The 15,141-nt window shown below is 42.4% G+C and overlaps 1 protein-coding gene across 1 annotated transcript in view; it reads right to left on the reverse strand.

The window, feature by feature from the left end:
- RUNX1 (RUNX family transcription factor 1) overlaps window positions 1-15,141 on the reverse strand; it is a 107,537-nt gene that overhangs the window by 31,421 nt on the left and 60,975 nt on the right. Inside the window, exon 5 of the mRNA XM_075263487.1 lies at window positions 5,839-6,030. Within this exon, the coding sequence (XP_075119588.1) occupies window positions 5,839-6,030 (192 nt within the window). The remainder of the gene's footprint in view (window positions 1-5,838; window positions 6,031-15,141) is intronic.

Here is a 15,141-nt window from a genome sequence, read left to right on the forward strand (position 1 = left end):
CTCCAAGTAGCCTAGAATCCACATGACTGGGGAGAAAACAAAATGGCCACCAATACTCTTAACTCAAGAGTTGTCACCCATAATTCTAAAACAATAAATGGTGAAATTTGGCCCCTCATCATTAGCATCTGGGTAATAGAGGGGGGTCCTGAGCTAAGGATGTCCATGGGGTCTAATACTGAATACATAAAGGGGTTCTCTAAGACGTAAACACTGATAGCATATGTTTAAAGGGGATGTCCACTTTGGTCAGAAGGTTGTCTTAAGGGAGTTTTCCTGATTTTGATATCGATGACCTATCTTACCAATCACCATTGATACCCATACTTGCCAAGTCTCTCCGAAAAAAAAGGGTTGACCTCCTGGACTACCAGAAGAGCTGCCAAATCTCCCAGGTTGCCGGGGTAGCACTCACATTATATGTCCGAGAATGGGGTGTTTTCCAGCACATCTAGTGCCCAAAGGAGAGCCTGGAGGTATGTTGGCCGAAACACCAGATTGGCCGGATCTGACCCTGTCAGTCATGCTTGGACAAGCGATGTAGCCTCTTCAATTCCCTGCAGCGCCACCACAGGGAAAATTAAGTATTGCACATTTATATAGCACCTTATAAAATGTTGTGGCTGTGCCAAGTACTGCAACTCAGTCCCATTCACTTGAGCCAAGTACTGTCACCCAACAAGTTGCTGTTCTGGTAAACAAAGACACCATGTTTTTAGGAGCCAACCCACCCTTAAGCCCTGAAGAACCCCTTCCATTCACCACCACTAAGACTTGCAGGTATAGCTGCGGCCATATTGCTTGTCACTCATCTATTCCACAGATATAAGTTAGATCTCATCGCGCCAAAAAGCCGACACTGCAGAGATTTGTAATTTTTTCGAATAGGGCAGGAAATGCTCTTTAGGAGTGAATGTGAATGATGCCCAAGGATGTGGCTTTGAGTTTGTCAATGGCATTAACCCACATTATGAAGATATATTTCAGGTTCTGAACAACTTCTTCTTCTTCTGGCCGACATATCATCATTCCTATGTCGCGGTCTCTTGCAAAACATTTGCAGCAACACAGGTACAAACACACACTTCTGCTTTACAGCTGTTTCTATGAAATCCTTCTAAGCGGTAGTGAAAGTGTCCTCGCACGCACAGCGGTATTATTTTAGTGCATACCACTTGCTGCAGTGCATTCTCGGTAAACTTCTTTTAACATAAGATCCCTGAAAAACAGCTGTGATCCCTGCCGGCCGTGGCGAGGGGAAAATAGCACACACAAGGGCCCTGTATGTTCCCCGGCCTTCAAGGGGCTTGTTTTACGTCACTGCAAGCTGCTTATTCATTTGTGAGGGTTAACATGGCTGTTATGGGTTCTGTAGACTTTATTGTGGCTGACTGTATGATAAATTCTAAATCATATCGATATTTATTCCAATATATTTATTTTTAGAAATTATAATTATTTTTTATGTTTACATTGTTTTGTATTTGGGAAACACTGGGGGAGTATCAATTCCCTTACCCCAATTTTTTGGCTTATAGGGGTGATATTGGGGCACACATTGGGCACAAGGCCCTTTCTACAATACCTAGGCCATAACCCCCACTCTGCACCTCACTTGCCACATTGTGCTAATATGGGCAGAGCAGCCTCTTCGGTCCCTGCGCCAGCTGGGGCCATATGAAACACCAGTCTTAATAAATCTGCCCCATTGTATATACTATAGATACATCTTTTGAACCTTCAGTCGACTTTTACTAAATTACCTGAAAGTAATGTTTCTTACTTGCTCACATGTAATGTTTTTTATTTTTATTTTCCAAAAATAAATTTTAAAAACATTTTTTTATTCTAAAGTATGAATTAAAAATTTCCTTATATTAGGAAACAACGTATATAAATATGATTTTCTAAAAAAATTCCTCTGTTAACTTATCCGAAATTAATTCCGTGCACCCTCCTGCAACTTTAGCTAAATGTAAAGTTTCTTATTTACTCACATTTCTATTGCTATGGGATGTGGTCTCTAGATACGTCTTGAATTGAAGTGTCCATATTTCAGTTCTGTATTTTATCTTTGCTGTTCGCAAATTTTTTTTAGTTTTTGAAATGTGTTCATTTATCCATTTTACCAGACTTCATCACTATTAGGGTTAGTTCACACGGGGAGAGGTAAGGAGGATTTTGGCACCAAGAGTGATGCAGGGAGCCACGTCACTCTTGGGTCAAAACCCGCCTGCCACGACTGTCGTGGCTTCCCCCTCCGGAGCAGGCTCAAATGAATGGGCCGACGTCGGAGGTTGCTGCTGCCAGGTGGGCGCCGTGGCTCAATGAGCCGCGGAATGTGCCTGAAGAAAGGGCAACATGCCGCTCACTGAAAAAAGTAGCCTGGCGTTCTCCATAGACCACCATCATGAGGGGGCGGATTATGACGTGGATTACGCACCATAATCCGCCCCCTTAGTGCCCGTGTGAACTAGTCCTTAGGCTCCATGTGTTAGCCGTGTTTTTAGCAATTAGCACACTGACCCATTATTGTGTATTATCACTGGTCCGTGTAGCGTCCCTCAGGACAGGTCCCACATCTGTCCATTTTGCAGCCTGGGCTCACTAAATGAAATGGCACATGGCTACTGCGCCAAATTCTCACGGCACGAACTTAGTATAGATACAAAGCAAGTAAGGGAATGTCATAGGAGAAAGTAAAAAAATATTAATAAAAATGGGTAAATCGGTACAAAATATTTTAGTCTGATCCATAAAATTAATAAAAAAATTTTTTTTACTAGAGTAAAAAAAAACAAAAAAAACGAGACAATAAAACAAATGGTCTACACAGTAAATAAACCTAATATCTTGGGATGTGTGAGGGATCTGGAGGCCTATGTCTGACATGTGTGCCTGTGTGTGGGACTTGTCACCTGTTGTCTCTTTAGCCCTGTGTGCTGCGACTCCAATCCTGCCGGTGTCAGATTTTAAAGGCCGTTGCAGGCATTTTAAGTGTTTGTTCTACGGTCCGGCACGACACGCAGCGCAGGTTCAATGTTTTCAGAAGGCTCATGTCTGAATATTTATATGGCTACAGTCTTTTCTGTTCTTCAGATACTTGTAAATTTCACTGTGAAATGTATCTGTGCAATAAAATCCTATGAAATTTATGTCCTAAAGTAGATTTTTTTTTCCAAAAAACAACCCCCCCCCCCCAAAAAAAAAAAAAAAAAAAAACAGTAGGGGAGGAGCTTAACAAATCACATTACACAACACAACCTTAGACACGAACTTTATACCCATACACATGATTCTTAGAAAAAAGGATAGTGTAACAGGATATACAGTCATCCTTACATATGGTATATTGCTCAGCCTATCTGAATCACCTACAAACAGTGAGTGCTGCCCTACTGTTCTATAAGGAAGATTTATAAATTTATATGAAACAATTATATCAATAATAATAATACTAATCATCAAACTGTATAATTTAAATTATTATTAAATAATTAATAATAATAATAATAATAATAATAAAAAATATATATTACATTTTAATTATTCTTAAATATTTTATCATTTCATGTCTATAGCTCACATACAGACTTGTACGTCTCCATGGTGACAGACTACAAACAAATCCTGTGTAGTCTGGTCCTACAGTCACAGTCCTGTCCATCAATTTCCTACTTCTTGCTATTCTACCTTATATATCTTGATGAAAATCAGGCTACTAGGGTTGAGCGATTGGGATTGGAAAAGATTGTATCTCGATCGGCGATCGAGTAAATTTTACGATCGCGATCGGGTTCTGATCCTGCATAAAAAAGATCGGGAACGGAATTCTGATCCTGATCGCTCAACCGACTTACCTGCACAGAACCGCTGCCACTCCCTGGAGCTACAGGCCATTGTTCTCTCCTCTCTCTCTTTGCACAACGGCAGAGCGTTGTGCGCTCCCCCGCCTCCCTAGGCTAGTGTTAATGCTGGGAGCAGGTGGGGCTTTTTGTGGCTTAGGAGAAAGTGGGCGGGTAGAGGGAGGGGAGACGTGAGTGATGCACTCAAGTCTCCCCGCCCTGTACCCACCCACGCTCTCCTAAGCCACACCTTCTCCCAGCATCAGTCACGTTAGCCTGGGAGGCGGGTCGGCGCAAACAGCGCTGTGCTGGCGCGAAGAGAGAGAGAGGAGAGAACAACAGCCCGAAGCTCCGGCGAGCGGCGTACACATCGGGAGTGGAGGCAGCAGCAGTTCTGTGCAGGTAAGTAGGGGGGACTAAGTAGCCGGCAGGCTTTTTTAATCACTACACAGAGTGGAGGTTTCAATTTTTGGACTCCACGCTGTGTAGTGAACAGGATTGTTTTTAAAATCCGATCTTTGATCATTAAAAAAAATCCCATTGACTTACATTAGGATCGGAATTGGGATCGGGATCGAATGGAAAATGATCAGAAATCGGATTTTAAAATCGATCCTGAAATCTCAAGATCGGCTCAACCCTACAGGCTATAGATACAAAGGCTTAGATTTAATGACAACTATTGTGTAATGCCTCATATTCCCAGTGGTGGAGCTAGAGAGGAGGTGGACACTTGCTGCCGGCATTTTTGAGAGATTACACCTACAGGACACCCTGTGATCTGCTCAATATGTTCAAAATGGACAATCCCTTAAAATTGAGAAAACTAGGTTGCATTTTTGAAAACAAGTTGATACAAAAAGTTGAGGAAACTGATTGGCTGACTTCTTCTTTTTAGCAGTTTTCTTAAGTCCCAGGCTAGGATAGACCTTCGTCAAGATAATATGGTCGGCAGCTCACTATTAGAGTCTCGAGTGATGTAAACTATGAGAGTACTTCAGCTGTAACTAAACAAAGAACTCCTCCAGTAGGTTGTAGCTGTGTACTAGAGCAACCGGCCGAAAACAAACCGGTCTACGACTGACGGGCTAAGGTATAGGACAATACAGTATTACAGCAATCACAGCGATCAGAGATAATTTTATTTACGGTAATTAATTAACCACCACTTAAAATACTAAAAATAATTATAATATAATTATTAAATTTTAGGAATTAATTATCCATCACTCTAAATATTAAAAATAGCTTTACTACAATTATTTAATTTTTAAAAATTCATTAGCCAAAATTTTAAATTAAATTTCCTTTTTATTAAAAATTATTAGCTACCATCTTAAATATTACAAATATTTTTTCTCCATTTATTTTTATTTTTTAAAACAATCATTAGATACCATTTTAAATATTAAAAATAATTTTTCTCCAATTAGTTAATTTTTTAAAAAAAATTCATTAGCCATCACTTTTAATATTAAAAATAGTTTTGCTCTAGTTACTGTTAAAATAAATAAAAAATCTGAAATTAAAGGCAGAGATTAAAGGCTCGGAGCAGATTAAAAATAAAAGTAGGGATACTCACCTCACTGATCCCTGCTGCTATCTCTCCGATGTTGCTTGGGTCCCCGTTGGTCTCTATTTCTTGGTCCTGGCCCATCCCACAGGAAATACCAGCTCAGCCAATCACTGGCTGCAGGAGTGGCCAGCCTCAGCCAATGAGCAAGCGCCTCCTGTATGTTGACCAGAAAGTAGAGACCAGTAGGAACCAGGTAAGAGCCAGAACGGGAGCTGTGAGGGATCGGTGAGGTGAGTATTGCTTTTTTAATTTATTTTATTCTCCTTGCCCATCCATCCAACACCTCCAAGTTGCTGAATATCATAGAATTCACTATTTTAGAACAATTCTCAAAAATTAAATATGAGCAATAATTTAATGTATAATTTTCTTTTTTGGACTATACTTATTTTTTGGGAATCCATATTGTGAACTCACCTTGTATCTGAGTCTGTGTCTGAGGATTGAATGCTGTGGAGTGGTTCAGAGATGATCGTGGGTTGGGAGTGGGGGTCGGATGGTGCGGACTGACCCTCATTGCCGTTCGGCGCAACTGTTCCAGTTCACTGAGTCTTTCCGAAAACGATAAGCCCCCTGGTTTAGTCTGCTCATCTAATTTCTGCCGATGCCCTGATAATATGATAAAAATGGGTTAAACCAAGTCAAATACGTCCACATGTAGAATAAAGACTCTATACATAGAAGAAATCCACTGCTACATCATCGAAAGTGAAGGTCCACGACCAATTAACTGGGCATTCCATAAAGCATTGTGGTCTCTTTAAGAAGTCGGGGCCCCGTCTCATACACTCCCACCTATAACATCTGTTTTGGCTATTGTCAATGCAAGAAGCCAAATTTAAAGGGATATTCCATATACAGTACATTCCTCCCTTATTCTATTATACCTAATGGTCGTGATATAATGAGCTCGGTAACATGACACAAGCCTCCCTGGCGCCTCTCTTGTCCTGAGATCAAATCCTTCATGTCATGTGTCTTCCTCTGGAAGAGTGGGTGGGGCATGACACAAAGTCTTGGCCTGCCTAAGGTCAAAGGAGACTGATATCTGTGCATGCAGGGCCGGCTCCAGGTTTTTATGGGCCCTTGGGCGACAGAGCCTCAGTGGGCCCCCTTGTGGAGGAGGCGGGACAGCTCCTGCTTTAATCGCCTATGTATTCAGCTCATCGGCGTCTGACGGATGCCGATAAGCTTAAATTGGGACAGGCAAGTGCTGGGGCGGGCAAGTGTCGGGGGGCCCCAAGAGGCTCTGTGGGCCCCGGCACTTGCCCGACTATGCCGTGTGATGAAGCCGGCCCTGTGTGCATGTTATTGTCCATATGATATGCTGGTGCAATAGATGAGACCGGATAGAGGGGTAGCACATATATTTTAGTACCCCCTTCCTAAAAAATGGCATCCAATGAGAGCTCAGCTTTAATTTTCTATGTTAGATGTATGAAACATGAAGTTTGGTTCCTTTAAGTGAAACACGAGCTCCCATTGGTTATCATGGGCAACAAGGTCATTGACCATTTTCCTTTTTCATCTCCATGTACACCGTGTCAGTGCTTCAGTTTCTAGTATTCTATTCTCCTTTTATGGCAAATTTTCAACATTTCTATCCCTTGACCCCCTCTCACCACAATGTCATTGTATGTTTTCCCTGCTTGCCATTTTTTTCCCTCTCTAACATAGAGCGGGATAATTTTTTCCAGCTGTTCCAAAATTTACATTTCAAAGCGAATTTCCAGTTGCTACAATTTCTAAAATGAAAGTATGTGTAAACTTTTATTGGGGCTGGAGATGTGAGCGGCCTGTTCTCTCTTCCTCCCGCCAGTTCCTTTGGCGAACACGGCACTATATCACATTTCACACCGCACTGAGAAATGGAGCCAGCTTTATTGCGATGATTTTATCTGGGTACAAAAAAAAAGTGCACTATGAAATTTTTTTTTCTTCTTCTTTGGCAGGAATACGTAGCTTGAGCTTCTTAACTTGTCAAGCATGCAAATCCCAGGCCTCTGTTTAATTCTCCAGTTCATGACAGCGGACTTGAATGCAAACATATTGACTCACGCTAGCCATTTACATGTTTGACGTCTGATAATATGTTCTATTGTCAGTGTCAGTATTTCATTGTATGGTCATCAATGGCAGAGTGCAATTCCAGTCCTGGGGTGGGGGAGGGGGAACATGCCAGTAAAGTAGTCAAATTATTTGAGAGTTAAAAGGGTTAAAAAAACATGGCCACATATGGACTTAGACTATGGCTGGACATGCAACTCTACAATACCACCAGACAACTTGTGGACAGATGTGGGGCTGTGTCTGTAAGAAGGCAACCCTGTTTTACTAAATCTCTACAACCAAATGCAATTTTTTTTTAATCAAAATTTCTCTTTAAAGTGCTCCTGACACCAAGTACAAATTGCAAAATTCCTACCTCATTTGATTCTCCCTGTAACCCTGATCAGGTTGGTGTTTTTATTTTTAAAATCTGTCCACCCATTCAAAAGATATGGCCCCTGGAAAACTACATGTGAATTAGAACTTATTCTTTCAGTGGGCGGTAACCTCGACAAATAGAAGGTTACCGCCCACTAAACGAGAACTCACATATAACCTTCCAGGGGCCATATCTTCTGAACGGCTGGACGGATTTTAAAAATAAAAACACCAAATTGATCAGGAGGAAAGCGAGAATCAATTGATAGCATTTTTATACTTGGTGATTGGTCTGCTTTAAATAGGTTGTCCTATCTGCTGGGGGAACTGTGGGCGGCCACTGCAGGAGAAATATGGTATTACATCATATCCATTCAAATGAATGGATGACAATATAATTTCTTAGAAACCAATGTAAATTGATCACTTTATCACTGATTTGACACGATGGCTGATCTAAAACTGAAAATTTGAAAGTAGCTTCACTTCCTGTTGTCACAAACAAAACAAAAGAGAATCATGGCATTGCCTCTGGAAGAACCTAAAATATTATGACCAAACTTTGGCTGATGCTCTCAAATTTAGGAGCTAGAAATCTACTCCATTGCCCATGTCACCGTTGGAGCTACATACACTCGACACATGGCTACCGCCTCAAGAACAAGCTTAGTTTTTTCAGCACATAAGAAATTTAGATGGCTCCACAAGGCCTCACTGTTCCCGGGTGTATACACCACTATATTGCGTGCTGTTCCCATAAGGAACGTGAAATTTCATCTAAAACTGAAGGAAGGAAGTAGTTTCAATCCAAAACACAATTTTCTTGGAGGAAGCCGACATTGGGTTCATTCTAGAACATGTCTACTTCTGTCCTGCAGAAAACTTGATCTTTTTTTTTTTTGCTTTCTCAGGTCAGGTCACTGCTCAAACAGTAAAATAACAGGAACCTGAAGATTGTAGGTTGTGTATATACAGGCCGCCGGCTTCCTGCACTCTGAATATATCAGATCTCCGGGCGGCTGAAGAATAAGGTGTTGTGTTGAGAATGGATAACTAGGGCCGCTGACCTGAGAACAGAGGTGAATGGTTTTAGAAATAGTTAACAGCTATGTCTGCTTCCAAAGTCGTGTAAAATAAACATACAAAGAACCTCGCATGGTCCCAGTCATCTGAGAGCACGTATTGTACGCACTGGGCCTGGCCGCAGTACAAATATTGTACATGGAGGGGCACCGTTTCCTCTGGCCTCTGCTTATTGACTTTGGGGCTGCCCAGGTCACTCCAAAAGCTAATCATCCAATCACAACAAAGCAATAGGGGGAAGGGGGGTTATAGAAGGACAGAATTTAGACCCCTTCAATACTGTGATGTGAGACCAATGAACAAACTGGTGACAGATAGATTCCAGTGAGATCAATGGGAAATATAAACCTTTGATTAGGGTTGGTGGGTCCAATGGGTTACGGAAGTTAATAGGGTAGACCAGTTTTGGACTGGTCCACTAGAGTACCAGAAGACCCATGAATGGGTTCAGGTTATAACATAATAATGGTTCAACCGAAGACACCGAATTTGAAGGGTACTAAGACCCAGACCCAGTTAGTATTTTCGTCATTGCCAAGTAACCTTGTGACTTTTTGTCTAGGTGGCTACCATCTGAATACGCTACATGCACTGAAGTGGTCACAGGAAGTTCTATCGGCGATACATCAGACTGCCTCTCCAAGGCGCACAGGCTTGGTTTATTCCACAGGTACCATGAGACAATAGCAAGAGAAATTGTCACTTCGGGATATAAATACAATGAACAAAAACTATACAATACAATCTGTGTGGCACCAAGATAGAACCATCATACGTTGTACAAATTACACTGCCATACAACTGTCTAGGCATAGACACGAGTAAATGACATGTTGTCCACTCCCTAAGCAGCAGTGTCACACTATGCATAAGTAAATACCGCCATAGAGTGCTCAAATAATACCAACATACAGTGACCAAATAATAGCGCAAACAGTGTTTTGCCTTTAACTCCATAGACCTCCATATACATTGAAGCAACACTGAGCGAACCAGCTCATTTCAGTAGGGTCAACTGACTCTCCCCAATATCATCGAAAAGTAGGGTCTGCCATGGTGTGGTTCAGGGCCCGATCCTATTGCTCTCAGGGCGGTTAAGTCATCACAAGAGGTGTCTGGGAGGATCTTAATTCTCTTTTCCTCATTCAGAAGATATGTACACTTGGCTGAACTCATCGTGGACTTGTATGGAAGATGAGTGTTTGGCCAGCATCTCTGGAAGGTTTATGGGCACCTTAAGTTATCTATTATCGATGATTGGTGGGACCCAAATGATCCCAAAAACGGGTTCCAGTTACCCAGTACTGGTGGAGCTTCAGCCAAATGTGTGCTCCACTTCTTCATTTATTCTCTAAGGGAGTGCCAAGTGGTGTCGTTGACTATCTCTGGCACTCCGATAGAGTGTGTCTGGAGCTCAAGATCGGTGGAGGTCCAAGTAGTTGAAGTCGCACCTATCATGAAGTTATCCAGTAGTTTGTCGATATGGGATAGCTTTAGAATTTGGCACTACCCCTTTAAGGTACAGTTCCTTAGGTACAGTGCATGCTGGGATTGTTAGCACTGAAATTGATCCCAAGGTACACATTTAGGGTAACAAAAGGCAACTCTATACACATTATCTGTTGAGTACACCACATCACAAATCTTTTTGACACTACGATATTCTCTTCTTGGCGCACTCCGTGAGCTGTGTGACTTTTGACGTACCTTTTTTCTCATTGTTTTCACGGAGCACGGAGGCGGACATTGACGAGACGCCGTATCTATGCTCAATGGAATGCATTAAACAAGAACACAGGATGCAACTAACACATGACTGTATAAACTTGTAAGTAACCGCTCAGTACTCCCTGGCCTATATCCATCTGGCTGAGACGTCTATGAGTCTCACAGCGAAGCAGGCGTAGCACGTTGGCAGACCCTTGCCATCGCCTGCATTAATATTAACTGTAAATATTAATTCTTGTCATGGCCGTAATTGAAGCATTCAGAGCAGATATCATTTTGTCACCTCTCATTGGCGGCTTTATTTGCATGGATAAAAGATTATCCTATTTTTATCATCGATACAAAGCCAGGCAGCTGACGATGACCGCATTCATTGCTAGACAAGCCAAGAGTCTGTAGTAACCATTATGTTCTGTCATACAGTACCGGTAAAGAGAAATTCTATTAATCCAGAACATAATATTCTGGATTAGTAGAATGTTGCCTGGTAACCTAGTATTTTAAATGACTTAATCCAAAATTGAACCGTTTGGGATTTTTGTTAAACTCCATTATAGGGTATTTTAGTGTAAGGGGGCATTCACACAGAGTAACGCCGGGCGTGTATCACAGCCATATACACGCCGGTGTTACGGCAGACTGCCGAACACTTCCCATTCACTTCAATGGGAGCGCTCGTAAACGACGCTGCTACGAGCGCTCCCATTGAAGTGAATGGGAAGTGTTTGGCAGTCTGCCGTAACTCCGGCGTGTACGGCTGTGATACACGCCTGGCGTTACTCCGTGTGAATGCCCCCTAATAGGGCAGGGTCCTCAAATCTGGATCCCCTCTAGAATCGACTGCTGCTAAAACCAAAGATGTGGTTGTCCAAGCAGTAAGAGCACAGTACCAACACGCTACTGTCTTCCAAGGGCCCGTTCACACGGAGTAAAAGCCTGTGTATTTTGGCAAAATACACGTGTAAAAAATACACATGTAAAAATAAGACTCCCATTGACTTCAATGACATTTTTTTACACGTGTAAAAATGCACATCAAAATACACGTCAAAATACACGTCAAAATACACATGTAAAAGTCATTGAAGTTAATGGGAGTCTTATTTTTACACGTGTATTTTTTACACGTGTATTTTGCCAAAAATGAACGGGCCCTAAGTCACTTGACATGGGTCCACGTCATGCCATGTCTCGTACTGATCACCCGATAACAGAATACATATGTTGTATATAGTCTGTGAATAGTCAATTGAAAGGGGTGATTGTTGTGCCCATTGCGGTTCCCTGCAAAATTTTAATTTGATTATCCCAATTATTTTAAGTTAATTGCTGATTACACATACACAGGGAGACCAAGAGACTAATGTAGGACCCTAATAGAGTGGGGGCCAAATCAACTTTTCTACAAGGTAACAGGACCCCATACAAGCTGGCCATACACTTTAGAGAGCGTCAAATGACATCTTGTTCAATTGACAGCTATCTCTCCTAACCTACTATACACATGCATGCTTGGTTTAGACAAGTGTGCATGTGTTCTCAGTAAGGAGGGTTATCATGAAAAAGGTATGGACGGGTACGCTAGTACCAGGCCCGTTTGTATTGGGTGGCAAATTTAATTTTGATGTTTGGCAAGGGGGGCCAATTTCCATTCATAGAATACCCACTCAGGGGCCTAGCCTTAGCTTCCCTCATTCAGCCGCAGTTTTCTGATCCTCAGGCAGCCCGTCTTGAACCCAGGGTTGCTCTTTTTATATATAGTCATAAACACAAGTATCAGGTTTAATAAGTTTAAAGAGGTGTCTTGTTTATTCTTGACCTACAATGCCCCTTTTCACACAAGCCCTTGGCAGCCGTACCAGGTTCGCCCTACTTTGCTCTCACCTTGCCAAGTTCTTTTTTGTTTATCCTTTTTGTTTTATTTCCGGGAGCTGTATATTTTCCCACATGATGGATACTCCAAAGCTACCTTCTGGATACTGTTTATACGAGACACACACAGGCATAGGTGCGGAACATTAAAACAATACAAAAAATTTCTACATTATGGCAACGCCCAGAGCAATCAGCAAACAATGACGTAAAAATAAGCTCTTTCAACACTTAGGCAGGGTTGATACATCAAGATTTTGGCTGCAAATCAGACAGACGTCCCAATAATTAATCTGGATAATCATCTGAGTGGGTCAAATGCCAAGATATTCGATAGGATGGGAAAACTCATACTGTACAAAAAGACGTTCCGGTTCCTGTTCTCTTCACCATTTTTCAGCTGTAGGGCCTGATAATGACCAAACCAGATGTCCAGATTTTACATCTAGAGATTAGGACTGTACCAGACTTCAGTGATCACTATGGTGAAACCAACCCAGCAACTACTATTAGAGGACCTATGTAATGGATGGCTCAAACAAAGGTCATTCCCCTCCCTCTTTATATGTTCCACTCTTCCATAGGCACTGTTTGGCCTTTAGAGATGATCCCCACACTTGGTCTTCCATTATGTGACCTGGTTTTGCCAACCAGCACAGAAGAGCATTGTATATATTTCCTCCACCACTCCCAAGCATTGAGCAAATAGCTCCTCTTGGGAGGTTCATCCTACACAGGTTCTGCTACCAATGACATACCTACCATGGAGGCAGGGTAGGTGATTGCTATGGGGCATGTGGAGCAAACTTTTGAGAAAATCCCTCCCCAAGACCTTGGAGTTCCTCTGGGGAGGAGCATCCTACAAAGGTTCTGCCACCAATGGCGTTCCTTCCATGGAGGCAGGGTAGACAATTGCTACGGGGCATGTGGAGCAAATGCTCCAATCCATTGAGAAAATCCCTCCCCAAGACCTCCAGGACTTGGAGCAGTTGAGTCCGCGCCCTGTATGGTTTCCAGGTGCTGGTACAATACATCTCCTGTTTTGTACAGTATGGTTTTGGAAGTGGCCTTATACAGTTCATTGGTGTGGAAACCAGCTATCAGCCCATCACCCATCAGATATCTATGTCCTATCCTACCCTGGACAACCCCTTTAAATCAAATCCGCATATCCAGACCTAAGCCACAAGACGTACTCCGGCTGTACGGATAAAGAAAGTCACTGGCAACATGAAGATGGTGAAGAATTATAACACAAAGTATATTACAAAATCACAAATCTCTTCTTTATAACGTAATTAATCATTAATGGCGTAAAAGCGGAAAATCCCATTAACGAGACTTTTAACCCTTTAACCTCCCCCATGCCTTTAACACACGCGGGGGGCCCTAAGGGTTCACAAGACATATTAGATCTGTGACAGCTCACGGATTTCGAGTGCTCACGTCTTGTATCCCTGCCTCGCAGCGCTCTACTGTCCAAGTTCTCCCCACAGCTGTGGAGGAGATATAGTAAAGCTACTGTATGGTATTATGAAACCGAGGCCTCTGAGAGCGTTCCAAGCTGCATACAAGTGAGTTATTCTTTGGACTGTTTTCTTTGGCGATGCACAAGCTGCACAAAATGAATCAAGCAGTATTAACTTTCAGTAGGGAAGCGTTGCGGTCAGGGGGAGCTGTTTGTGGCTAGATTGTGCAGATAGGTGCGCAGGGTTATGGAGAGCAGCCTGTGGCACGGGAGGCTTAAGGAGAAACACACTGGACCTATCGAGGCTGCCGAGCCTCAGACCGCTGGTTTATATGTTAAGGTTGTGACTCAGAAATCCAGCGTAAAACAACAGGAAAACTGCTGCTGTGCTTAAAAGGCCCTGAAACCACAGGCATTTTTACACTGGAAAACAAGGCCAAGCCCATGTTATAACGGCTACGGCGCATTATAATGTGGTGTGTATACGAATACTGCAGCCTTGTGAACATGGCCTAGGCCAAGAAAATTTAATGGGGGTGTCCATGATTCAGTATAGTTGGATACTCATGACCTATGCACAGGAAAGATCATTTGTATAAGATTGGTTGGGTTCTGGGTGTCGAGCTGTTCAGCCAGTATACAAAATATACGATCAGAAATAGCTCTGCTCCTATTCAAGAGAATGGAGTTCCCAGCGCCGGAGCTCTGTACACTGTATACAGCTTCAGTATATCTTCTAGCAGGTAAAACAGCTGATCGGCACAGGGTCCAGGATTCAGACCCCAATTAGTCTGACACTCATCAGTATCCAACTTTGGATCATGGACAAGCCCTTTAAGCTACTCAGATAAAGCTCGTCCAGAAAATCCTTCTAGAAGAGCAGATAGAAAGAGTCTCTTGCTCTGGAGGACTCCACCATTGATTTCAACAGAAATTGTGTAATGCCTTATTTCTCCTGTGGTGGTGCTGCAGGGAACTGGAATAGTTGCCACGCTCCTGCTGATCACTAGATTCACTATCACTGATCTAAACCAACTTGGTTGTCAGAGCATGCCGAGAGTTATAGGTGGACATATAAGAAATAAGGCGATTTTTTCGTCTCTGCTTGTCACTTGATATATCATCCTCTTAGCCTGATGGCG

Source organism: Leptodactylus fuscus, chromosome 2 (assembly GCF_031893055.1).
Source record: "Leptodactylus fuscus isolate aLepFus1 chromosome 2, aLepFus1.hap2, whole genome shotgun sequence".
In the NCBI taxonomy this organism is placed as follows: Eukaryota; Metazoa; Chordata; class Amphibia; order Anura; family Leptodactylidae; genus Leptodactylus; species Leptodactylus fuscus.